Source organism: Larus michahellis, chromosome 1 (genome assembly GCF_964199755.1).
Source record: "Larus michahellis chromosome 1, bLarMic1.1, whole genome shotgun sequence".
Classification (NCBI taxonomy): domain Eukaryota; kingdom Metazoa; phylum Chordata; class Aves; order Charadriiformes; family Laridae; genus Larus; species Larus michahellis.
Window position 1 is genome coordinate 69116334 of NC_133896.1, and position 23042 is coordinate 69139375.

At 45.8% G+C, this 23042-nt stretch overlaps 3 protein-coding genes across 9 annotated transcripts in view; 1 reads left to right on the forward strand and 2 right to left on the reverse strand.

Moving 5' to 3' along the window:
• Positions 1-23042, forward strand: part of BPGM (bisphosphoglycerate mutase) — a 60920-nt gene that overhangs the window by 5284 nt on the left and 32594 nt on the right. The window contains exon 1 of one of the 6 annotated variants that reach the window (XM_074585181.1): positions 9046-9296. The exons of 4 other annotated variants lie outside the window; for them this stretch is intronic. The gene's annotated coding sequence lies outside the window, so the exon portion shown is untranslated. Of the gene's footprint in view, positions 1-9045; positions 9297-23042 lie in introns of those variants that run through there. One more of the 6 variants, XM_074585123.1, reaches the window with a different exon arrangement.
• LOC141742543 (aldo-keto reductase family 1 member B1-like) lies at positions 552-9091 on the reverse strand. The gene is made up of 10 exons (XM_074585089.1): positions 8911-9091; positions 6968-7135; positions 6415-6531; positions 5002-5079; positions 4313-4435; positions 3080-3186; positions 2874-2955; positions 2136-2219; positions 1881-1963; positions 552-1573 (listed from the first exon to the last, which is right to left on the reverse strand). Exons 1-10 carry the CDS (start codon positions 8974-8976, stop codon positions 1531-1533), a joined length of 951 nt encoding a protein of 316 aa, XP_074441190.1. The 5' UTR covers positions 8977-9091; the 3' UTR covers positions 552-1530.
• Positions 13850-23017, reverse strand: LOC141742537 (aldo-keto reductase family 1 member B1-like). 2 transcript variants are annotated; one of them, XR_012586739.1, is made up of 10 exons: positions 21880-22066; positions 21200-21367; positions 19617-19733; positions 18312-18389; positions 17538-17660; positions 16947-17047; positions 16537-16780; positions 16094-16454; positions 15243-15325; positions 13850-14500 (listed from the first exon to the last, which is right to left on the reverse strand). XR_012586739.1 is itself a non-coding variant. In XM_074585057.1 (10 exons), exons 1-10 carry the CDS (start codon positions 21943-21945, stop codon positions 14458-14460), a joined length of 945 nt encoding a protein of 314 aa, XP_074441158.1. In that variant the 5' UTR covers positions 21946-23017; the 3' UTR covers positions 13850-14457. The 2 variants fall into 2 exon arrangements, 1 of the variants encoding a protein (XP_074441158.1); XM_074585057.1 differs by having other exon boundaries at positions 16094-16177; positions 16699-16780; positions 21880-23017.

Below are 23042 nucleotides of genomic sequence, written 5' to 3' on the forward strand. Positions count from 1 at the left end.
GTGGCTTTGTTGTCCCAGGCAGGATCCGTGTCCCCGGAGTGCAGGTGGCCATAGCCGACCTGTGTGTATTCCACCTTTCTTCACAGGAGAAAGGGTGGGTGCTGTCTAGAGAGCCTCTACAGAGCAAGTTGGGTCTGAACCAAGGGCAGCTCCCACTATGAGTAATTAGTGCTGAAGGCTGCTGCCCTGCTTCAGTATCCCGTGGCCGTGACTGGAGCTTACAGGCTGTCCCTGAGGTCAACACCTAAAGCTGGATGATTCCCCAGCAGAGAGACCTCAGCGGTTGTCTGTGACTTAGGAGCAAGGGCTAAATGCAGCTGCGCAGAGTGGGTCTGAAACAAAGCGCATCTAAAAAAACCAGAACAGCAAGGAAATTCTCATATTTCTTTTGTTTGGCTGCGATAGGCTAACATCTATTAGTTCTGGACAGAAGTACTAAAAATACTTGTACTGCATCCCTCTGCCGCTTTTTGTTCCTGGTCCAGGGGGTTGTATTTTACCTTCTTTTGGAAGTTTTAGTTTGGAAAAAAACCCACACAAACAAAAAAATACCAAACCCAGTTTTATCTGCAACAGGCAGCATATTTAATTAAAAAATAATGGTAAAGAATGAAATCTGTTCCTAAAGTCAAATGGTGTTGGGGGGTCTCGCATCCCGTCTCACTTCTAGCTAGAAGGTCTAGGCAAGAGCATAAACACACTTTCAAAGTAAAAGATCTTTTTGATCAGACAGGAATCTTCTATTTCATTGTTGCATTGAAAAATTAGTTTTTCCTCAAAGACAGGCATTTGAATGAAGTGGAACGTGCAAGTTCAGAGGCTTTGGGTTTTCTTTGTGGTTTTTTTTTTCCCTTCTTAACAATTTTCCATGTAAGAATAGAATTTCACAACTAGCAATAATCTGAAGCACATATTGAACTTGCGTTATATCCAAACCACACCATGCTGTTTTGTTTTGACACATAGGAGAAACCCTGTGTAAAAATACTGCCCAGCATGCATCTGTATGTTTTCTGCATATGGATTTTTTTTTTTCCTAAGAGAGGGATAAATAGTAAAAACCCCTTTTTCAGTTAGTGAAAACTCCTGGTTGCCTCATTCATGCTAAGAAAGTTAGTCTTTAGTTCACGCTTCTCAAATTTTCCTCCAATGCTCACAACTGCTGATTATCCTCCTTAGGCTGTTGTTACAAAATTGAGTACAAGTCTGAACGTGTAGTTGGCTTTCCCTGTTTTCTCTTTAATGCCACATTTTGTCAGAGACTCCTAAGTATCTTTCTCTCTCTCCGTGCTTTCCTTGGAGATCATCTGTCATTCATCTCAGTGGCCAGTCTGGCCCAAACCACAACAATTTTACAGTGTCCTTATTTCAAAAAAAAAAAAAAAAAAAAAAAAGGAAAACCACCACAATAAATCACTGAATACATAGCCTGTGACTTCACTGGCTGTAGGAGGAGATGCAATAAGAAAAATCGATAGGAAGAATATCTGAACAAGCTCTGAAGGATATGAGGGCAGGATATGACAATCTTCAGTATTCTGCATTGAAAGGGTACTCCTTGTGAGTTTTGCACCTGAAGGGAATAAAGGTATTGGTTTCAGCCTTTTTTTTTTTTAATTGTTTTAATCTATCAAGCTGTAGTGGGTGCTTAGAGGAGCCACCAAGGCAGGATATGAACTATATAATTGTAGAATGGATTTGTTCCATATTTGTTTTCCTGGATAGTGTGTGCCATTTGTACACTGGGAACCCTCAAGTCATTTTGTCAGTGACTCAGGCTCTCAGCATTCTAGGCAATTGTTTAGATGCAAAATCTCTGTGTATATAGTGTTCATAACTTAAAGGTTTGAAAGAAACAAATACTGAATGCTGCCACTTACGTGCTCATTGTATACGCCCTCCAGTTTCTGTTAAAGCTGAAAATAGTTGCCATCTCCTCTTTCGTCAATTCAAAGTCAAACACCTAACAAGAGAAAGAGCTGTAAATCACCTCTCTGAACAAATCAGAGGCTGTAAGCAAAAAAGCCTCTTGCCCAAGGAGGGAAGGGTAAGAAAGGATCCCTGCTTGCTCTGCAGGGGGAAACCATGCCGGCCCTGAATGTGCCGTGCACCCCAGCTCACTCGTAATCACTCACCTTGAAGTTCTCCGCAATGCGCTGTGGTGTGACAGACTTGGGGATCACGATTACATTTCTTTGGATCTGAAAGCGAAGGAGAACCTGCAAGAACGGAAAACTGAATCATTCCTCCTGTTCTGGAGGAAGCAGAGCCTGTTCCAACAGCTGTTTTCCCTAAGCTATACCTGCTTCTGCAGAGATGCATTCCAAATCACTCCTGTCCCTGTGGCCTAAGTAGCACTTCCTGAGGAGCAAAGAGGGAATTGGTGGTGCCTCACATGGAAGGCCTCCTTTCCCATCCAGTTTTGGGACAATCAAGTCCTTTCCTTCCCACCTGGACTTTTATCAAGGTTTCGTTCTCTGCAATAGGACTGGAGATGGGAAAACTGGAAGATTACAGCATCTGGAGACGGGTCAAGAAAATATTCCCTGTTGATGGTCAGGGAACCCTTACAAGCATGCATTGCAGGCCACATAGTAAACAAACCTGCATTGCTACTTAACATCACAGAAGAGCACCACAGTTTACAGGGAATGAAGAGCCAGCCTGTCCTTTACTTTGTCATTAGCTGTCCTGTGGAATCAGCATTCCTGGTGGTATTTAAAAGATGGGTAAATGTGTTGCTTAGCGACATAGTTTAGTGGTGGTTTTTGGCAGTGTTAGGTTGATGGTTGGACTCTATGATCTGAAAGGTCTCTTGCAATCTAGACAATTCTGTGATTCTAAGGGGTACCCACTGTCTGACACCTACGTACCTGTGCTGGGGTTTTGTTGTGCTTGGCTGCAATCTCTTTGATCTTGGGGTCATCCAGAAGGGAAGGATCCTCTGGCTTAGCCCTACACAGGGGAAAGAGAGCAACAGAATTCTGTATTTAGATGAATGATTAACGGTGCGCTTACTGTCTCAGTGCTTCAGGCATAATCCATGCCAACTCCCTCACCAGCTCTAAGGCAGCCTTACCATGGCCTGTCAGGAGAGCCAAGGGGACTGTACGCTGTCACAGCAATCCCTTTGGATTGACAGTACTTGATCAGCTTCTCCTGGGTAAGGTACGGATTACATTCGATCTGCGAACACAAGAGTACGGAGATTGATAGCAATATGACTGCTGTAACTCACTCCAGAGATTATCTCTTAATGCATTTGGAGTTCAATTTTTGGCCTAATGTGCTAGTCTTTGCAAAGTATTACTCAGCCTTAGTTTTGTACAGCACCTACAGTAAAGCTTCTTGCATCTCTGGGTCTTTGCTCTGGGGAAAGAGCATTTAATAATCTTTGGGTTCTTTGGCCCTGAGAAAGCATGTTCTGACGTGCTTCTCTGAGATTTTTAAGCAGTACTTTAGCAAATATTGAAAACCACAGTGTGTTGTATATTCAATAATGGTGTGTAATGGGATTAGAAAGACATGCTGCGTCTGCTCTGTTCTCCCTTCTCTGTTCTTGTCATAAAAGCCCCTTTCTTGTGAGTTTATGTGAAGTGGTTCTAGAGGAGATATCTATAGTTTTGGATGGAGATGCCTTTTTTTTTTTTTTGCCTGCTCTTTTTTTGGTAACTACAGGCAGAGGAAGTGTTGAAGTATTCTTAGGACTGATAAACTCTGGAGACTGGTACTCACTGAAGCCGAATTCAGAGCTGTCTGAATCTGTACAAGGCCACTTGAAGAAATAAGCATCTACAGCAGGTTATGTAGTGGCTGCTATGTGCAGACAAAGACTACGTGAGTATTTGTATGTGTGTATACACACACTTTATTTTTATTTTATATGAATAAAAATAAGTCTTCAGCGTAGATACCAGAAAGCCACTGATGTGTGAATATGTGCTCTGCTTTTGCATATACTGTTAAAACTGGCCTCCCATTTCCAACTGGGTGACTGAGTGAATTGTGTGTTCATATATGCATGCATGAGAAGAAGTGCATATGTTGTGCTGTTAATAACAGATTGATGCTATTGCTAATAACAGAACAAGTAAGGTATTTTAAGAAGTTATGATTGTAATTTGTGGACCACGACTTCATCCCCTATGAGGATACAGGGGTTCTACAACATCCTCACGTGTACCCAGAAGTAATCATAGGATGTTTACATGCTGTTATTTATTTTGTTCTCCCTTTTCCATCTCCTCATTCAAATGTAACCAGATTTTATAATCCCTGGAAACTATTCACCTGCAGTCACTTTGCAGCTTACCTGGTTATTTGCAGGCTTGTACTTCAGTCCCGGCTTGTTCAGGAGTCTTTCAATCTGCTCATGGTTGAAGTTGGAGATTCCAATGGCTTTTACCAGACCACAGTCAACCAGTTCTTCCATGGCCTAACAGAAAGAGGAGCAAAGTCAGCATCCAGTGTACAAGGCAGGGCCAGAAGAGGTTCTTCCTCAAATGGCTGATTTGCCTTCATGGGAAGGTAAAGACAACTCATTGGAGTTGCAAATTTCTTCTCTTGGGGTCAAGTGCACAATTGTGTATTTGTGCTATGTCTTTCATCTCACCCCAGCCCAAAAGCTCATTTCTTGAGATGGTAGAAACACCAAGTTAGTTATGTGTGGAAAATAATAATTAATAATGTGCTATCGAGCCAGCACTGGAGTGCTGTACCCCAGGCTGTAGCAAGACCACAACCTAAAATATCTTTATTTCCGCAAAGTGTATTTGAGCGGTTTAAAGAACTGTGGTGATGTTCTGTGGCTATTACAGTCAAGTAATCTGGTCTGCAGCTTCACTGAAGATTGTTGGCTTGACTAAGCATTATGTTTTGAAAAGCTACCTTGTATACCATAAGAGAAATGCATAAGAACTTTGTGACTGCTGAAGGTAATGAAAACGTAGAAAAGACTGCCAAGGACAGAAAACATCATTCTCCCACTGTGGCTGAACTTACCTCCCATGTATCTAGAATATCTGTGTTGCTGGGTATTGACATGCCTTTGTCATCTGTGGGAAACGGCTCTTCTCCTGCCTGTCAGTGACAAGGAAAATGCTTGAAACGCTCTTTGTTGGGAAGTTAATACCGAAACAACTGAGAACCATGATAACTTTAACTTCTACTGCGGGAAATACTAATACTTGTCTACATCGTTCATGCAGGTTTATGGCATTTTGCCAGCAACCATTCCTAGTAGGAGGGACAGGTGTATCTCCTGGACCCAGCAATGTGGTGACTCACCAAAACACATACAGATAAACAAGTCACACCACTTGTGGAACAAAGCAGAACAAACAAGCTTGCTGTACTCCTCTATCGTGCCTTTTAAGGGACAATAAGAACAGTTTTCTAAAGATTTGATTTTTGAAAAGTATAAGGACCTGTTTAGGTCCAAAGGACATTTAAGTTAGGTCTAGGGTGAGTCACATCTGCTGAACAATGTATTACATACACACAGGTCTTCTGTGAGGGAAGTCTCAGTTTAAGTTGGTGGCACTAGGAAAATCAGAACATCTTAAATGTACGGGAACGGAGCTAGGGCCCCCCATCTCCATATTGCTCTACACCTAGTGTGTTGTGCAGATGTCAGAGTATTACGCCATGATGCTTTTACTCAAGGGCTTTGTTCCCATAAAACTAACTATGACAGCTTTGAAATGATGATAAACCGTTGATAAGCTCAAAAGCAGCAGATAGGCTGGAGGTCTTAACCTGTCTGTAGCAGAAAGGAAAAGCTAAGACCAGAAACAGACTAAGGCATCAGCTCCTTTGAAGTACATGAAGTATGAAACTTGTATGTCAGAAAGTCTCACCTTTTGAAATCCAAGGTCTGTGGAACAACACTAAGGCTCCTGCAGCAAAGGCCAGCTCAATCTATACTGTATTAAGGACTCAGTGATTAAAGACAGAAATAGAAAACAGAAGCATTTTCTTTTGCTCTGTGATGCTGTAACATGCAGAGGAAAGAATTTCTGTCAGGCAGCAAAGCACAGCCCTCCTTCCAACAAAGTAGGAGGCTAAGTTGTTGGCAGATGAGTATACTTTGGGTTTGTAGAAGACAATGCATAGCCAAAAGTAAAGCAGCACAACTTATGCTTGCAGCTGGGAGGCCTGACCTTAGTGCTAGGTCTGCATCTCCGCTACCAAAAGGGCAGAGGACACTGTGCAAGCGGCAGTCCCAGGGGCAGAGATCATGAGCCTGGCTCACGTGGCCAGAGTAAAGCTGAATGAGCAGCACCGGAGCAGTGCTGGTACACACAAGAGACACATGTTCTTTCTGGACTGGAGCAGCAGTAGTGCTGCAAGCGTTACTGGCAGTTTTGAAGGATCCCCCAGGAGGGAAAGCCAAGGGCATTGCTGTTACTGTACCTTTAACCCAAGTGGCCAGTGCATGAGGTAGAGATCCAGGTAATCCAGTTTCAGGTCAGCAAGAGTCTTCTGGCAGGCTCCTTTCACCAGAGGCTTTTCATAAAATGTGCACCACAGCTAGAGACAAAAAGACAAGGCACACTGTGACTTCCTAGGTTAAAGCTCATGGAACCCTTCTGTCCTGTTCAGGAGAGTGCCAGTCCCACATCACCTTTGGAAGGTGATGTGGAACTAGGTCATCCTACTGATCTTCAGCAATGGTGAGCCAAATCTTGTATTTCCTGCATAAGCAAGGAAAAAAGCACACCTTCTAGGACTGTTTGACTTTAATGCATATTTTGAACAGTCCCATGAAAATAAAGAATGTGGAGCATATCTTAGATAACTCTCTACAAGATAAGGGGATAAAAAGAAGCTTCCATCAGTGTTGGCCTAAATTAAATTACTCCATGCTATAGCACACAGTCTTTCCCCACAGCTCTGAATTTCCTCCTATGAACACGTTCTACGCAAAGCAGGCCTTACCCTGGATCCTAGGTCACCAGATCCTTACCTTACTGACGATGAAGAGGTCTTCTCGTTTCACAACGCCTTCCTTGATTTTCTGCTGGATCCCTTCCCCGACTTCCTTTTCATTCTGGTACACGTAGGCACAGTCAAAGTGGCGGTACCCAGCATCAATGGCAGCCATCACTGCAGCTGTTACTTGCCCAGCTGGGGACTGAAAAAAGAAGGTTAAGAACCCAAATCAAAGCATACATGTCATTTCCTAGTTATCTAGAAACTAAAGAAACATATACAAAGGTGTTTTAAGAAGAATTCTTCTATGCAGTGTTCCTAAAGCTACATTCATCTTCTCAAAGCAGGCTCCAGGGCTTGAAGCCAGTCTCCAGCCATTTCTCCATAGCCCAACTCCCACACAGGCTCAGCCCAACAGCCAGGGAGAGGAGAGCCCCAGACACCAGGACAGTTCTCCAGAGCCGGACCAGGGGGAAAGTAATTTTGTGCTGGGAAGCTCTGTGGTGCCTCTTGCTCAGTACTCCGCACTTCCCAGTGCTGTGTCTGAGAACAGAAATAGCAACTGCCCAGCTGGGAGAATTTTAGTTTGATGGGGGGAGTAGTGGTCTGCAGCTTAGTCATCCACATCACCATAGAATCGCCTAGGTTGGAAGGTATCTTTCAGATCATCTAGTCCAACCATCAACCTAACTCTTGGCAAAAACCATCGCTAAACCATATGTCTAAGCACTATGTCTACCTGTCTTTTAAATACGGCCAGGGATGGTGATTTAACCACTTCTCTGGGCAGCCTGTTCCAATGCTTAATAACCCTTTCAGTGTAAAAATTTCCTAATATCCAGTCTCAACCTCCCCTGGTGTAAACTTGAGGCCGTTTCCTCTTGTCCTATCACTTGTTACTTGGGAGAAGAGACCGACCCCCACCTCTCTACAGCCTCCTTTCAGGTAGTTGTAGAGAGTGATAAGGTCTCCCCTCAGCCTCCTTTTCTCCAGGCTAAACCATCCCAGCTCCCTTAGCCGCTCCTCATAAGACTTGTGCTCCAGACCCCTCACCAGCTTCGTTGCCCTTCTCTGGGCTCACTCCAGCACCTCAGTGTCTTTCTTGTGGTGAGGGGCCCAAAACTGGACACAATACTTGAGTACCATGGAGTACTGTACCATGTTCTAGCCCAGCTCCTCCCCTGGACACATCCCACTTGTCCTTTGAAGGTTGCACCAGCTGCTTCCCTCAGAGATAGAAGAGATGTACATTTCTATGTGTTTCTATACCCTGAAAGGGCAGGCAACAGCTGTGCGCAAATAAATGATGGCATATCTTGTTCAGACAGATCCAGTAATGCTTGTTTTCAGGCATTGTACGGGTCACTGTTTGATTTTGCAGTCATCGTAACAGCAGTGCAAATCTCTTTGCTGGAAACGCATCAGTTGTCTTCTAAAGCTGTATCTTACTACCAGGTGGTTCAGGGTAGCCTCACCCGGGATTTAAGATACTCAGCACAGAGGCGGCAGCCAAAGCCCAGCAGCGCCCCGCCCTCCAGCCCTGCCTGCGGGGCGGCACGGGGAGCGGTAGGGAGAGCGGCCCGGGAGGTCGGAGCAGCCGCGGGAGCCGGGCCGGGAGGGAGGGAAGGAAGGAGCCACCTCTCAGGGACCGGAGAGACCCAAGGGTCGCCTCTCCCCCGCAGAGAGGGCGGCAGGAAAGACGGAGAAAATAAAAACCGGTTCAAATGCAGCGCGGGGCTCCGCCGGACCGGGAGGGTGACCCCGGCCAGGGTGTCGGTGGCGCCGGGAGCGCTGCGCTGGGGCCCGGGCTGGCGGCGGGGACGGGTCCCCGAGCCGGGTCGCCCCTGCCCGCGCTCCCTCTGGACCCCCTCGGCGGCCCGGAGGAGATCGCAGCGGGTGCGGACCCAGCCCGCCGCGTCCGCGTCTGGCCGCCCCCTCCGGGGTCCCGGCCGGGGGCACCGCCGAGATCTCCGTTACCTTCCATGTGCCGAGCCCCAGGAGGGGCATCCTGGCCGCAGTGTTCAGCTGCAAGCGGGTCGCCATGGTCCCACGCCGGAACGCCGCCGGGTCCCTTTAATAGCGGCCGGTCCCGCCCGCCCCGGGATCCGCCCGGGGACAGTCACCGCCTTCGGCCTCGGTTAGTGCCCGTTCTCCCCGTATCTGCTCGCTCCGCGGTTGTGAGCCTCGGGCCGAGGAAGGGCTCTGAGCCCTCCGGCCAGAGCAGCGTGTCCCCACGACAGCGGTGGTGGCCCAGGTTCCGTTAGAGCTCCCAGAGCGTGAGTGGCCTCTGTGGATTTGGGAGCTTTCAGCCTTCAGTGCCCCTGTAAAGGTGGGAGGAACGTAGCTTACACTTCCAATAACAGGTGAGGAAAAGTGATCTGCTTTGTAGGAGTAATTTAGACAGCAGTGATTTTAAAGAAGAGTGTTATTTTTAATGTTGGGAGAAGTTTCTTTTAATATTTTTCGTTTGTTGCAGAAGAATAGTGAGTTTTTATGAGTGTCATGATAATCACATCGTCCCTCTATTTTCAGGGAGGTGCAGGACATATTTCAGAATAAAAGTGTAGAGATAAATGGTCTGTAATTTTATGTTACAATTACAATGCATTTGAAATTTTGCAATAAGAGCATGTTGTTTTGTTGAAGTGGTCACAGCCCAGTGGAAAAAAACGACAAAAAACTACTTGCAGGATCCAGTAGGTGGTCCAGGATGTTATATTAAGGCCACTTGGGAAGCTTTGCTGCTTGCTCATGCTTGGAGAATTTATTCACGTGCAAGCATTATTTGGGAGTATAATAGCGCATTTTTCTCTGGGTGCACTTCCCACAGCAGATGCCCAGCTGCTTTGTAGCTTTGTACTTTTTGCTTCATTTACCTGAGAGCAGACAAGGTAATCAGTTGCCTCTTTAATCTTCCCTCCTGTTTTTTGTCAGCACCACCAGCCGTCAGCAGGATGTGACGTTTCAGTTGTATCACGCAACAGTTATATCAGTTATATAATGCAGTGTTTGCCTTTTTTTTTTTTTTTTCTGGATTCCTTCTCTGTAAATCTGCTCTGAGTATGCTCAGACTGCTTGGGGTTTGGTTCAGGGGTCAGTGAAATCAACGGAAAGATTGTGATCAGCCTGAGCCTGTGCCTCAGTTCTGTTGACAGTATTTTGCTATCAACAACATGCTTGCTAACAACATGCAAGCTGTTTGCACAAGAGGCCTGCTGCCTTCCCAGTCGGGAGGTTTTCACATTTCCTTTTTTCCTTCCTACTGTCCCTCCATTGGTTCAGGGAAACAGATGCAGGCCATCTGCAGAGCTGCAGGAAAGCTCCTCCCTGTGTCAGCCATGGCTTTGTGTCTGGTGGGCATTCCTATTGCGTGCTGATGATGGTGGGCGAGGGACCGGAGCTAAAGTTAACAGAGGTGCAGAGCTGGCGCACAAAGTGAGTAGTGTTTGGGAGGTGTATTACATGGTTAGCTGGGCTCGAAGAGGATGGATTTCCATACCTGACCTCTGCCTTGGCCTTAATTATTAGTGGAAGTCATGTGGAGACTTGTCCTGACAAAGACTCTCTCCCTCCAGAGAAGTCACCCTATTTTGAAACATCAGAATGATCATCTGTGCTGTTAGTAGGTACTCCTCTTTTTGCTGATGACTGCTAAATTTTATGCAATATGCATTTCACAATTTTTTTCTTTTTTTTTTTTTTTCAAAATAAGATGTTGAGCCATGCCAGTGATTTGCCTTTTCACGGCAGCCTGGAGACAAGCTGAAGTACCAGTTTGCTTCTGTTCTCCTTTGTATTTCCTGGATGCTCGAGCTAGTGGTGGTGTGCTGACGGTTTATTAGGATCAACAGTGTCACGCTTTGACTCCAGATGTTGGAGGTCTTCATGTAGGAACTACCAGAATCAGTCAGATTTTGTACTGGAGCAACACCAAGGTGAACTGGTGCCATCAGAGACACGCTCTGCAAGTCTGTGAAAGCTTGCAAAGCCCGTCTGTTTGGCCAGTAAAACGGTGTCTCCTATAACAGAGAGGAGAAAACTCAGCAGGGTTTGTTCTCATTCTTCTGAGCGTGTCTTTACAGGGAGAGGTTTCAACGTCTTGCGTTTCTGTGGCAATGAGCAGGGTAGAGCGTGTGATGGCAGATGATGAGACTTGGTGGAGAGCACAGCTGAGAAATCCAATTTGTCCTTCCTCTCATTTTCTTCTGAGATTTTTGTGTTGCTTCCTCTGTGAACTCATGTTCTCCTGTGAAGGTGGGTGCTTGGTTTTCCCCAATGGTTTCTTGAATGAGGGATGTCTTGGTCTTTTATCAGAGGATTTTGGGCAGAAGGTTGGCATTTTGTGTTGCTGTTTGTGCCTGTTGGTGTGAAACTTTCCCCAGATCATGCCAAGACAGGGGGCTGTCAGTTGTTTCTCTGTCCCGAAGGCACGGCTGGGATTGTCAGGTGATGGTAGAGCCTCTGGGGAAGAAGTACTGCATGAATCAGTGGATGCCAGCTAGCCTGGGAAATATTGAAAACTGTGTGCTTGATGATGAGTTGAGGAACTGTGTGAGTGAGGAAGGGTCTGATTTGATCTGTGTGCACTAAACTCTACGCTTATTGTAGCGCCTTTCAGGTCTGTTGTGTTGACATTTGCACATAGTAATTCTAATTCACCAAAAATCATAGCTTCAAGAGATGAGCAGTGTTTGGCATCTAAGAAGAACAAGACCCAAAATGATCAAACTGGTTAGGTCCCAGTGGAAACAATTCTTTACCAGTAGGAGGGCTGCCTGGTTTGCTCCTAGCCAGCAATGAGAGAAATTTAAGTCTCCTCTGAGAGCTGGCTGCCCTCTGCCTGTAGGGAAAAGCACCATGTCGCTTTATTGGTGGGAATTGTCCCAGGGAGGGATCATGTGCAGGTGACTTCACCTCTGATCGCAGGAGGAGAGGGTGCATTAGGTCTGGAGAGCCTAAAGAACAAGATGGGCCAGAGCAGCCCTGGCCCTGGGCATAATGAATCACGCTGAAGGCTGCTGCCTTGCTTTGCCCAAACATCTCTTGGCTGTGACTGGAGCTGGGAGGTTGGCCCCAAGGTGGGTGCTTGTGCCTACACTGTGGACACCTAAAGTTAGGTGAGATGAATTCCCCCAGAGAGACTGCTGCACGTGATCAGGGAGTAAAGGACAAGTATGGCCAGTTCGGTGTTTCAACTATGGAAATGTGTTTAAAAATAAAACCCACACAACCCACAAACACACCAAAAAAACAAAAGGGAAAATCCTGCCCCTTGTAAATTCTGATTTTTTTTTTTTTTTTTGGTTTAGCATTAAGATTTGTGCTCCAATACCTCTTTCATAATATTTTTCCCCCCTCATCTTGAGGTTGTATGTTACAAATACTTCCAACCAAAACTTCCAAAAGAATGTATAACCTCCCTTTGAAAAGCATATTAGATATATTGTAGGGACATATATATATATTTTAGAATAGCTTATATGATCTCTGTATATAAGTATACTGAGCAGAATATTTGCATGTTGTGTTTTTCTCCTGTTGGAATGAGTGAGAATAAGTACTAACAACACTTGAAGCTGTAATGTATCTGAGGTCCATTGTCCTGTCTCTCTCGTAACCATAATACTCATGCCAGCAGTACAAGTTTTGTTCACACCTCATTTGAAAACAAAAGCTCTGGGGTTTTTTTAATCACATAAAAAGGGCTAAGTTCTTTTTGCATTCGTCATGGGGTAAGGGAGCACCAGGCAACGTGACACTGCTAAGCTGGATTCACCAAGAGGACCAAGGGAGGAACAGCCCATTGCTGCACTGGGTGCTCAGCCATGGTTCATTATATCCACTTATTCTGCTCCTGATTAAGACAAAATCTTGATGCTCCCGTGAGCATCAGCCTCTCAGCCTTTCTGTCATCTGTCCAACATCTTTCATCCATGCACTCATACTTAAAAACTAATGATGTACAATGTAAGTAGCTTAAGCTTGTATGCACTTGTTGCACACTAAATTATGACAGAAGTTAGGATGGCATAAGCAATACGTCAGTCATCAGTGGGTCCTAATACTATTAACTTTTACAAAAGCAGTTTTTTGTTAATCAGCACCTTCTCAAGGAAGTTTCTGGACCACCCAGTTGCTCAAGATACAACTCAAACTTCATATGTTTTTGTCAGACTCTACAGCTCAATCTGGTGTGGATATTTTAGACCAGAGCGCAGTAGTTGTACTGCAGAGACCCTGCGTCCACCAGCACAAGGCACATTGCAGTTATGGACCCACGGAGTGCCATGCTGTTGCAACACCTCCTAGCTATCGCAGCACTGCCCAACAAGGCTCTTCCACCCTGACGGATAGGCTTTATCAGGGAAAGCTTTACTCACACACACAGTTACATGTAATAGAGACCTGTGCCAGTGAGTCAGCACAGCCTAGAAGGAACATGACGCTTGCTCCAGTCACCTCAGAGTCAAGCTCTGGGCAGCAGCTCAGTACTAACAATTCCACCTTGCACCCGCTATTTCAATGCGGTATCAGACCTGCTCAATGCAGTCTCCCCTCTCCCCCCAGTCTCTGTTACTCTGGGTTTTTATAGCCAGATGTCAGCACAGGGTACCAACCAAATCACTCCACAGTAACACCACTGTACAGCTTTTCAGCAGTTTCAGGTGTTGGTCTCCTGTTGCTTGTTGATCCACAATCCATACTAAGGCTTGTCACACTCAACTGTTCTCAGCAGCAGTGATGTCAACCAAAGCTTACTGTAACAAGTTATTCAACTTTTGATCAAGACAAGATCTTGATGCTCCTGTGACATCATTTAAAATTGAATATGGATGGTGGTTTCCAGTGGCATTATTGATGCAAGTGGCTTGATTTGTAAATTTTTCACATTAGAATAGAACTTCTAAACCAGCAGTAATCTAAACATTTTTTATTTTGGATAAGAATGAAATTGAACACTAATCTCTGTCCAGCTTCAGCCCGTAAAAGAATGCAACTGAAATAAGGCCCAGTATGAGTTGGTATGCATCTGTAGGTCTGGACATTTCTCCCATTTATTCTTCTTTCCAAGAAAGTTTTGGACTACGCTCTAGAAGTAAAGCTAATTGTTGACTCTTCAGGCAGTGATTATGTAGTTTGTTCTTTCAGGATGGATCTTTCTCCTGTGCTCACATACCCTTAGCTTGCAGCCTTAAGTAGTGTCCATGCAAGACAGAAGATAAAATAAAAAAATATAAATCAGTCGTTAATTCATTCTTCTTGTTTCTTTGCTAATTTCAGCCATGCAGAGACACTCATCTAATGAGTAGAGAATTATTATAGCCCATATTTTGTTCTTTAGAAAAATTTTACTATTTCCTTCCACCAAAGAAGAAAAACCCAAACCAAAGTCACTGAATACATATACTATGCCTTTGCTGACAGGAGAAATACAGGGTGCAAGCTACATAGTGGACAACTCCAGACAATGATAGAAGCTTATTAGACCCCAGACGCCTGCAGGAGGGCAGGATAAAACTGTCTTCAGTATTCTGCATTGAAAGGGTACTCCTTGAGATTTTTGCACCTGAAGGAAATCAAAGAGGAAAGATTACTCTCAAGTTTGAAATAAATGCTATATAGAACTACGCTGGCTATATAAAGGAGCATTCAAGGGAGGCTATGAACTGTGTAACTGTAGAATGAGTTTAAGAGACTTATTAGTATAGAAATGGCACACGTGACCAACAAATTCAAGTTTTTTCCTATTATTCAGGCACTGAACAGTGCTAGGACCAAGTTACTTCCTAGATAAAGAGTTAAAGTTCACATTGCTTATAGAAAAAAAAAAGGCAGTTCCTGTGGCCTTTCAGCCAAGGCTTCTTGTCTGGCTGTAGGCTTCCCAAGTGCGCATCTGCAAGCATTCATTCTTCGTACTGCACTTCAGATGGTCATTCCCTCCCCCAATCACTTATGTAAGAGCTGATACCAGTTTTTAATAACTCACAGAAAAAAATTACTGTAAGTTTAGAACTGCCTAATGTTCATTTATTCAATATGGACATAGCCAAAGTTATTAACTAGAAGTCCCTTTTTGGAGTTCCAGACACACAGTTTCCCAGAGAAAGGATGCACAATGAGTACATAGTATGACTTCTCCTTTAGTCAATAATAAAGTGAAAATATAACTTCACTAAGATGTTAAATAACAGATGCTTCATCCCTCAAATGATTTCAGATTTCAAAATATACCCTATACCAGTAACTGTGAGATTAGAATAAAGATTATTGAAAATATAAGAGTTTGAAGGAAACCAGCTGTCACTTACGTGACCATTTCACAGATCCTCCAGTTTCTGTTTAAGCTGAGAAGGTTTGACATCTCCTCTTTAGTCAATTCAAAGTCAAACACCTAAGAAAAACAGCTGGAAATCACTTCTTTGAACAAATCAAGTCAGAAGCAAGATTCACAAGATTAAAGAACAAGTTCACATCAGAAAGAGTGTTGATTAGAAATGATGGCTTCATGAGACAAAAAAGGAAAAGAAGTCTCTTTGGATTTTCAAGGGAAGAAAATCGCTGGCAGAGGGAAGAAACAAACAAAAGAGATCATCAGTTGCAGTTACATGTGCCAGCTGTTCCAAGGTGTTTAGCGAGCACTTAGTGTTGCAGAACGCCTCTATTTGTGGAAGACACATTTCTCTCAAATTCAAAAGAAACATCTGGAAAACTTTAATATTTCAATGAATACAGCTATGTTACTCCTGAAATCTTGATGTCCAATATCAGAAAAAACCCCTAAGTTTACAGTCAGGAGGAGCAATGTGGTTTATTGACACCAGGACTCTTCCCTTAGCATTGCTTACTCTGTATTTTGAGGAATGTTACTGCATTTGGACTCCAAACAAGCCCTGCCCACCACCTCATCCCACAAGTCACAGAACAGGAGACAGTACGCAAGATGACTGATAAGGTTATCATCATACTGTTTCCAGGAGCTCGCTCTCTTTTCTCCAACTGTAGTTTCCATTGCAACCCTAGCTTCCAGAGAGGGAGAAAAAGCCCAGTCCTCTTGCCTGAAGAGGACTTGGGAAGGGTAAGAAAGGATCACTGCTTGCTCTGCAGGGGGAAGGCATGACATCCCTGAAGAGCAGCACCCAGCTCACTCGTAATCACTCACCTTGAAGTTCTCCACAATGCGCTGTGGTGTGACAGACTTGGGAATTGCAATGACATTTCTCTGGATCTGGAAGCGAAGGAGAACCTGCAAGAACAGACCAGCGAATCAGAGAGAGGATGACTCCTGCTCTGGAGAAAGCAGAGCCTGTTCCAACAGCTGTTTTCCCTGAAATACACCTGCTTCTGCAGAGCTGCATTTCAAACCATTCCTGCTCATGTGGCTTAGGTAGCGCTTCCTAGAGAGCAAAGAGGGAAGTGGTGCAGGCCTATATGGAAGGCCTCCTCTCCCGTCCAGCTTTGTGACAGTCAATTCCTTTTCTTTCCACCAGGACTTTCAGCCGTCTATGCAAAGCTTTCATTCTCTGCAAGAGGACATAAATGACATCTGAAGATGGGTCAAGAATCTTTTTTTGTCTGAGGGCCAAAGAGCTTCTTCAAGTATACCTTGCAGGCCACGTAGTAGACAAACTGCATTGCTACTTCACACCACAGAAGAGCACCACAGTTCACAGGGAATGCTGTCAGAGGCTGTACTCTCTCTTCACACCATGTTTCCTTAATGGCCGTGCTACAGGAAGGGGTACTCGCTGTCTGGCACCTACGTACCTGTGCTGGGGTTTTGTTGTGCTTGGCTGCAATCTCTTTGATCTTGGGGTCATCCAGAAGGGAAGTATTCTCTGGCTTAGCCCTACACAGAGACAAAAAGGAAGAAATGGCAAAGAATCTCTGCAGAAAGAGTCTACGTAGTATGAGTATTTAAAAAATGAAAAAGCGTGCACACACACCTGCACCATTACTCACTCAATTAGTCTGAATGCTTCAACTTAAACCACGCTAACCCACTTGGAAATTACCTGTCAGGGCGCCCAAGGGGACAATATGCTGTCACAGTGATCCCTTTGGATTGGCAATAGTTGATAAGCTTTTCCTGGGAAAGGTATGGATGACACTCGATCTGCCAACACAGAGTAGAGACTGTGTAGAACTACCATAGTGTTCCCACGCTCTTGAGATTTTCTTCTGAATCTTAATTTCTTAATTACAGGATGTGTTAATCCTACCCTGCATGTGGTCTGGGTGACAATACAAGACTATAATCCTATAGGGCACCAACTTTTATACTGAGTCCTCATGTGCTTTTTGGATTGTGTTCTGAGAAGCTTTATAGAAGTCATTGATTACAGTCAGAATGATAGCTCGTGCCTGGATTCTTTATCCTCCAGAGAGAATGCTTCATAGGGAAATACTCCAGAACTTGTAAACAGTGGTTCAACAAGGTGACACAAAAAAGGAAATATTCCGTTCTGTGAGAAATAGTCACAGAGCAGGATTTAGAGTACACGCTGTGTCTACTTTGTTCTCCCTTTTTTCCTCTGCTCATTCAGCTGTAACCAGATCTTTATAATCCCTGAAAACTATTCACCTGCAGTCACTTTGCAGCTTACCTGGTTATTTGCAGGCTTGTGCTTCAGTCCCGGCTTGTTCAAGATTCTTTCAATCTGCCCACGGTTAAAGTTGGAGATACCAATGGCTTTTACCAGGCCAGCATCCACCAGCTCTTCCATGGCCTAAGAGAAAGAGGAGCAAAGTCAGCATCCAGTGTACAAGACATGACCTGAATACATTCTTCCTGAGATGGCTTGTTTTCCTTCCTGGGAAGCACAAAATAACTGTTTGGACTTGCCAAGTTTTTGATTCTCAAGGGGAAAGTGGATACTGGTAATATCTGTGCCATGTTTTCTATCACACCAAAGCCCCAAATCATTGTTAAGATTGAAATTCAGTGAGTTACACAAGGAAAAGAAGACTCTAAGTCTACCATTGTGACAGCACCGGAGGGCTATGCCCTAGGAAGATGGCAAGATCACAACCCAAATGTCTTATTTCTGCAAAATCTGTTTGAGCAGTTCAAAAACTGCATAAGAACTGCAGTGAAGAAAAATTGTACAGTTATGGTCAAGTAAATAACTTTTTCTAACCTCAGTCTCATCTACAGCTCCACTGAAAGTGACTGTGCAGCTCAGTGACTTGAGATGCTAATCCACAGTGAATAGGAATAATAGCTTGCCTAAGCATGCACATTTTTAAGAGCTACCGCATACTTTTGTGAATTCTTTCCAACTGATTTTGCATACATGCATGAGCCATTCTGTGACTGCTGAAGCTAACACCACTGCCGAGGACAGAAGACATGATTCTTCCATTGTGGCTGAACTTACCTCCCATGTATGTAGAATATCTGTGTTGCTGGGTATTGACATGCCTTTATCATCTGTGGGAAACAGCTCCTCTCCTGCCTGTCAGTGACAAAGAAAATGCTTGAAAATCTGCTAAGAAGTTCACTTAATACCATGAGAGCTCACGACCATGATAGATTAAACTTCTAGTGCAGGCAAGAACACTAATTCTTGTCTACATTCAGTCATTCCTTCCTGAGGAGCAGGAGGAATTGAAGGTATTTTTGCCAGTGACCATTCCCATAAAGACAAGATTTTCTGCTGGACCCCCCAAAGTGATGACTTGCCCAAACAACCTACAGGGAAACACACCACTCAGAACTACAGCCTCCAGTCTTATACATGTTCACTTCATGTATTGTTCTTTTGTGCCCACTTTGGAAGAACTGGTTTGTTCTTTTTCCAGAAGGGCATCAGGGGACTTGGGAACGCATAGGTTTGGTCTCTACAAGATCAGATGTTATGAAAAAAGATATGTGCAGTGACAGTTCTTCAGTGTAAATCCGATAATACTAGAAAAATCAGAAGAGCCTTTGTGTATGAGTTTTGAAAAGATACCAAGACTGAACTGTTTTTAACAGCTGTTTGCCACTATCACCATAAGACAGTTTCATTTTCACCGCTTTGTTCACATAAAGCTAAAATAGAGTATGAAATAAAGAAGAGCATCTCAAAAGCAACAGATAGGATGGAGACTGATCTGTAGCAGGAAGGAAAGGCTAAGACTAGAAATAGTCAAACAGACATCAACTCCTCCACTAATCTGTGAAAGAGTTTCACCTTTTGAATTCCTGTCTTAGTAGAACAAGACTAAGGCTCCTACAGGCAAGGTCAGCTCAATCTGTACTGTATGAAGGACTTGGTGATTAAAGAAAGAAAATGGAAAACAGAAATATTTTCTCTTGCTCTGCGATTCTGTAACACACAAAGGAAAATGTCTGTCAGGCAGCAAACTATGGCCCTGCTCCTGCAAGAGGTAATTTTGAGATGAGCGTACACCGATTTGTAAGAGAAAGGGAGAGCAGCCTGTCTTACGCTGGCAGATCTGCCTCTAGTTTTCAGACCATCATTCCCAGGATCAAAGGGGTATGCGAGCAGCAGTCTCGGGGGCAAAGATCAAGAGCCTGTCTCACGTGGCCAAAGTAAAGCTAAGCACCAGAGCACTGCTGATACATGCAACAGACACATGACTTCTCAGCCACAGCAACTGTTGGGCTGTAAAGCCATATAGCTCCCCAAAAGCCATAGACAAAAGAAACAAATCCAAGGGCATTGTTGTTACTGTACCTTGAAACCAAAAGGCCAGTGCACGAGGTAGAGATCCAGGTAATCCAGTTTCAGGTCAGCAAGAGTCTTCTGGCAAGCTCCCTTCACCAGAGGCTTATCATGAAACGTACACCATAACTAGAGAAAAAAACCAAGGCACATCATGACCTCCTGGGTTAAAGCTCTCAGGTGCTCTCCTGCACAGGACAGAAATGCTCCGTCTTCTTTGGAAGGCAATGTGGAATGAGGCCATCCTGGTGCTCCTCATACGATGCTTGCTCTGTGATGGGACTGGCCCATGACACTGAATTCAGTATCTGCAGTGGCAGCACATGTATTTGAGCAAGATCATAACAGACAAAGTCCTCTGGTTCCATTAGAGCATCATTTGTGCTACCCCCTTTTACACAGGGTCTGCCTTTGCAATAGGTGGCTTTTAAACAAAGACATATATCATTCCTGACCATGCATAAGACTCCTGCATTGAACCTAGCAGGCAAAGCCAAGAAAATACAAAAAAACCACAAAGAAATGGTTGGCACCAGCCTTTACGAAGGTAATAAGTAACTTCAGAATCCAGCTAAATAGCCCATTTTTCTTAATAAGCAAGAGAAAGCAACCCCACCAGTCACACCTTCTGTGGAACAGGTGCTGAGCAGATTACACTGTCCCAAGGTGCCCAGAACCTCGTCTTCCTCACCCAGCAGAGACACCGCTTTGGCAGGACTGTGAGCCCAGCTGCTGGAACAAGCACCAGCCACTGCCAGGCTTGTCCCCTCCGCTGTGCTTTAGCAGCCTGTGAGGTGCCATTACCAAACTGGTTCTGCCTCTGTATCAGTCCTTTACACGGAGTGATCTCAGACCCCTGCATCACGGGTTTCTACCTTGCTTGGTGCTACCTGGCCCACTCTGCTCTTTCCTGCTTCCCTCCTTCTGCCCCAGTTGGTCTGCAGGTGTCCTCTCACCCACCCCCAACACTTCTGGGTCTTCTTAGCTGGGTGGCAGACCACAGCAGGGTGCAGACACAGCATGTCCTTCCTAACGCTCCATACAGAATGTGGGGAAGCGGTAACCTTGTATCAGCAGTGCTACCTGGCGCACTCTACTTTTTCCTGCTCCCCTTCTGCAAGAATTGGTCTGCAGGTATGAGATGCAGGGCCAGGTTCCCCCTCATCCATCCCCCAGCACTTCAGGGTCTCCTCAGCAGAGTGCCAGACCACAGCAGGGCTGTGGTGCTCAAGCTCTCAGTAGATTTTTTTTTTTTTTCGGGGGAAGGGAATCAGAATGTTGACTTCCTTTGGTATTATTGGATTGACTGTTGAAGAAAGCTGCCACCAGACAGTTAGCATAAGGGTGACTGTTTTCCCTGCTAAAAGCTCAGGGAACTCTCTCTTCCTATCCAATGGTGACAACAATCAAAATTGCTATCAGTGGACAGGGAAGAATCAAACTGTATCACTGTGCTGATGAAGTGAAACATGAGTGATCTCATTTACATTATGAGTGTCTCCGGTGCTACAGCATAAAACTACTTTAGTTTCCTACTGTAAAAACATCACAGGTAAAGCAGGTCTGCCCACGATCCAAAACCATCAGATCCTTACCTTACTGACGATGAAGAGGTCCTCTCGTTTCACAACGCCTTCCTTGATTTTCTGCTGGATCCCTTCCCCAACTTCCTTCTCATTCTGGTACACGTAGGCACAGTCAAAGTGGCGGTACCCAGCATCAATGGCAGCCATCACTGCAGCTTCCACTTTACCCGGGGGGGACTGAAGGGAAAAGGGTACGATATATTTTGATTTGGGTTTCTCACATGCTGCTCCTTGGGGAGATAACACATAGAGGGGCTTCAAGAAGAGCCTTTCCATATGGCTTTCTTAGGCTTCTCAAGCTCCAGGCTCCCAAGCTCACAGCCCTCCCTCTGTCACCCCGACCCCCTGTCAGCCCAACACCGGGGCCGAGCCCAGGCCCCAGCACCGGGGCCGTTCTCCGGAGCCGGACCGAGGACTCCTCACACCTCCGTACCACCACCCAGAGGAGAAGCCCTCGGCAGCCGCCAGCCGGGAAGGGGGGGCCTCAGCCCCGCAGAAGGACCTCGGCCCAGGCCTCGGCGATGCTCGTCCTGGGCAAAGCCCCGCAGCGCTGCGGGAGCTAGGGCTGCGGGCGGGGAGAGACCTTCGGTGCCACCGTACCCAGAGGGCAACCCCGGCCGGGAGCGAGAGGCCCGCGGCATGGCGGCGGCGACCCCGGCCCGCGTTGCGGGAGGGCTGGCCGCGGTTACCTTCCATGTGCCGAGCCCCATGAGGGGCACCTTGGCGGCGGCGCCCAGCCGCACGTAGGTAGCCATGGCCCCACTCGGGAACACGCCACCTGCACGGCGCTTCCACAGCGGCCGGGCCGGGCCCGCCTCAGGGCTGCCAGTACTATCCTTCCCGAGGGCGGTACCCCCCGCCCACACAGCTGTTGGTAGCGCTCGGCCTTCCCCTCCTTAGCAGCCAATCAACGCTCAAGTCCTGCCCCCATGGCAGAGCCGCCCAATCAGCAGCAGAGCGGGGCAACCAATGAGGGTCGCGGCCGGTTGCTATGGTAAGTCACGGGAGGGGGGAACCACCTGCGTGACGGGGGGTGCAGGGGGTGCCCAGGTGGCTCCGGGGCGCCCCAAGGCCGCCCCAGCGCCCCCTCCCGCCCGCCTCGGGCCGGTTTGATACTTCGAGAGCGGCGTTTCCCACCGGAGCCGTGGTCTTGGACTATACATTTGTTAATTGAAAGTGGAAGATTTTGAGAGAAGGTCCTACGGTGCTGGCGGTTTGGGCACAGCACCGCGGGGCTGAGCCTCCCCAGCAGCGGGGGCAGACACCCGGGTTTTGAGGCATGTGAGATGTCCCCCGGCACCGCTGGGGGCTGTGGCCGGAGCTCGGGGGCTGGTGGCCGGCCGGGAGAGGACAATGCGGGTCTCCTCTGAGGGCTGGCTGCCTTCTGGTGCCCGCAGGGGAATGTGCTCCGTGGCTTCGTTGTCCCAGGCAGGATCCGTGTCCCCGGAGCGCAGGTGACCGCAGCCGACCTCTCTGTGTGTCTCTGAGTAGGAAGGTTTGGGGGTTTTCCTACGCTAGACAGAAGACTTTCAGCCAATAATGTTTTTTTTTGTATTTTAAAACAAATTTTATTTAAAATATGGGACACTTCTGATGAAATTGTGGTTTTTTTGTTTTTTTTTTTTTTTGTGGTTTGTCAACATATGGTTTCTGGTGATGCAAGACTGAAGGCAATCACTGAATGGTGGTGTAAACGCTCCTTGTTTTCTGCATAGCAGCTCTGCCTAGGCTCTTCAGTAGTAATCCTCTCTTCTAATAAGGAGAAAATTGTCACATCCCGTATTTACTTTTGTAGAAAATACTCTTTTCCTTCTTCAAAAAAAAAAAAGAATTCAAGCAAATTTAATGGGAT

Excerpts from the sequence above, each read along its gene's own strand:
- LOC141742543 (XM_074585089.1), bottom strand. The coding sequence starts at position 8,976 with ATGGCGACCCGCTTGCAGCTGAACACTGCGGCCAGGATGCCCCTCCTG. Across the intron at positions 6,532-6,967 it reads ACCTCTTCATCGTCAGTAAG|CTGTGGTGCACATTTTATGA; the intron begins GTAAGGATCTGG and ends TTTTGTCTCTAG. Across the intron at positions 1,964-2,135 it reads GCATTGCGGAGAACTTCAAG|GTGTTTGACTTTGAATTGAC; the intron begins GTGAGTGATTAC and ends TTCTCTTGTTAG.
- LOC141742537 (XM_074585057.1), bottom strand. The coding sequence starts at position 21,945 with ATGGCTACCTACGTGCGGCTGGGCGCCGCCGCCAAGGTGCCCCTCATG. Across the intron at positions 17,661-18,311 it reads ATATTCTACATACATGGGAG|GCCATGGAAGAGCTGGTGGA; the intron begins GTAAGTTCAGCC and ends TCTTTCTCTTAG. Across the intron at positions 14,501-15,242 it reads AGGATCTGTGAAATGGTCAC|GTGCAAAAATCTCAAGGAGT; the intron begins GTAAGTGACAGC and ends GATTTCCTTCAG.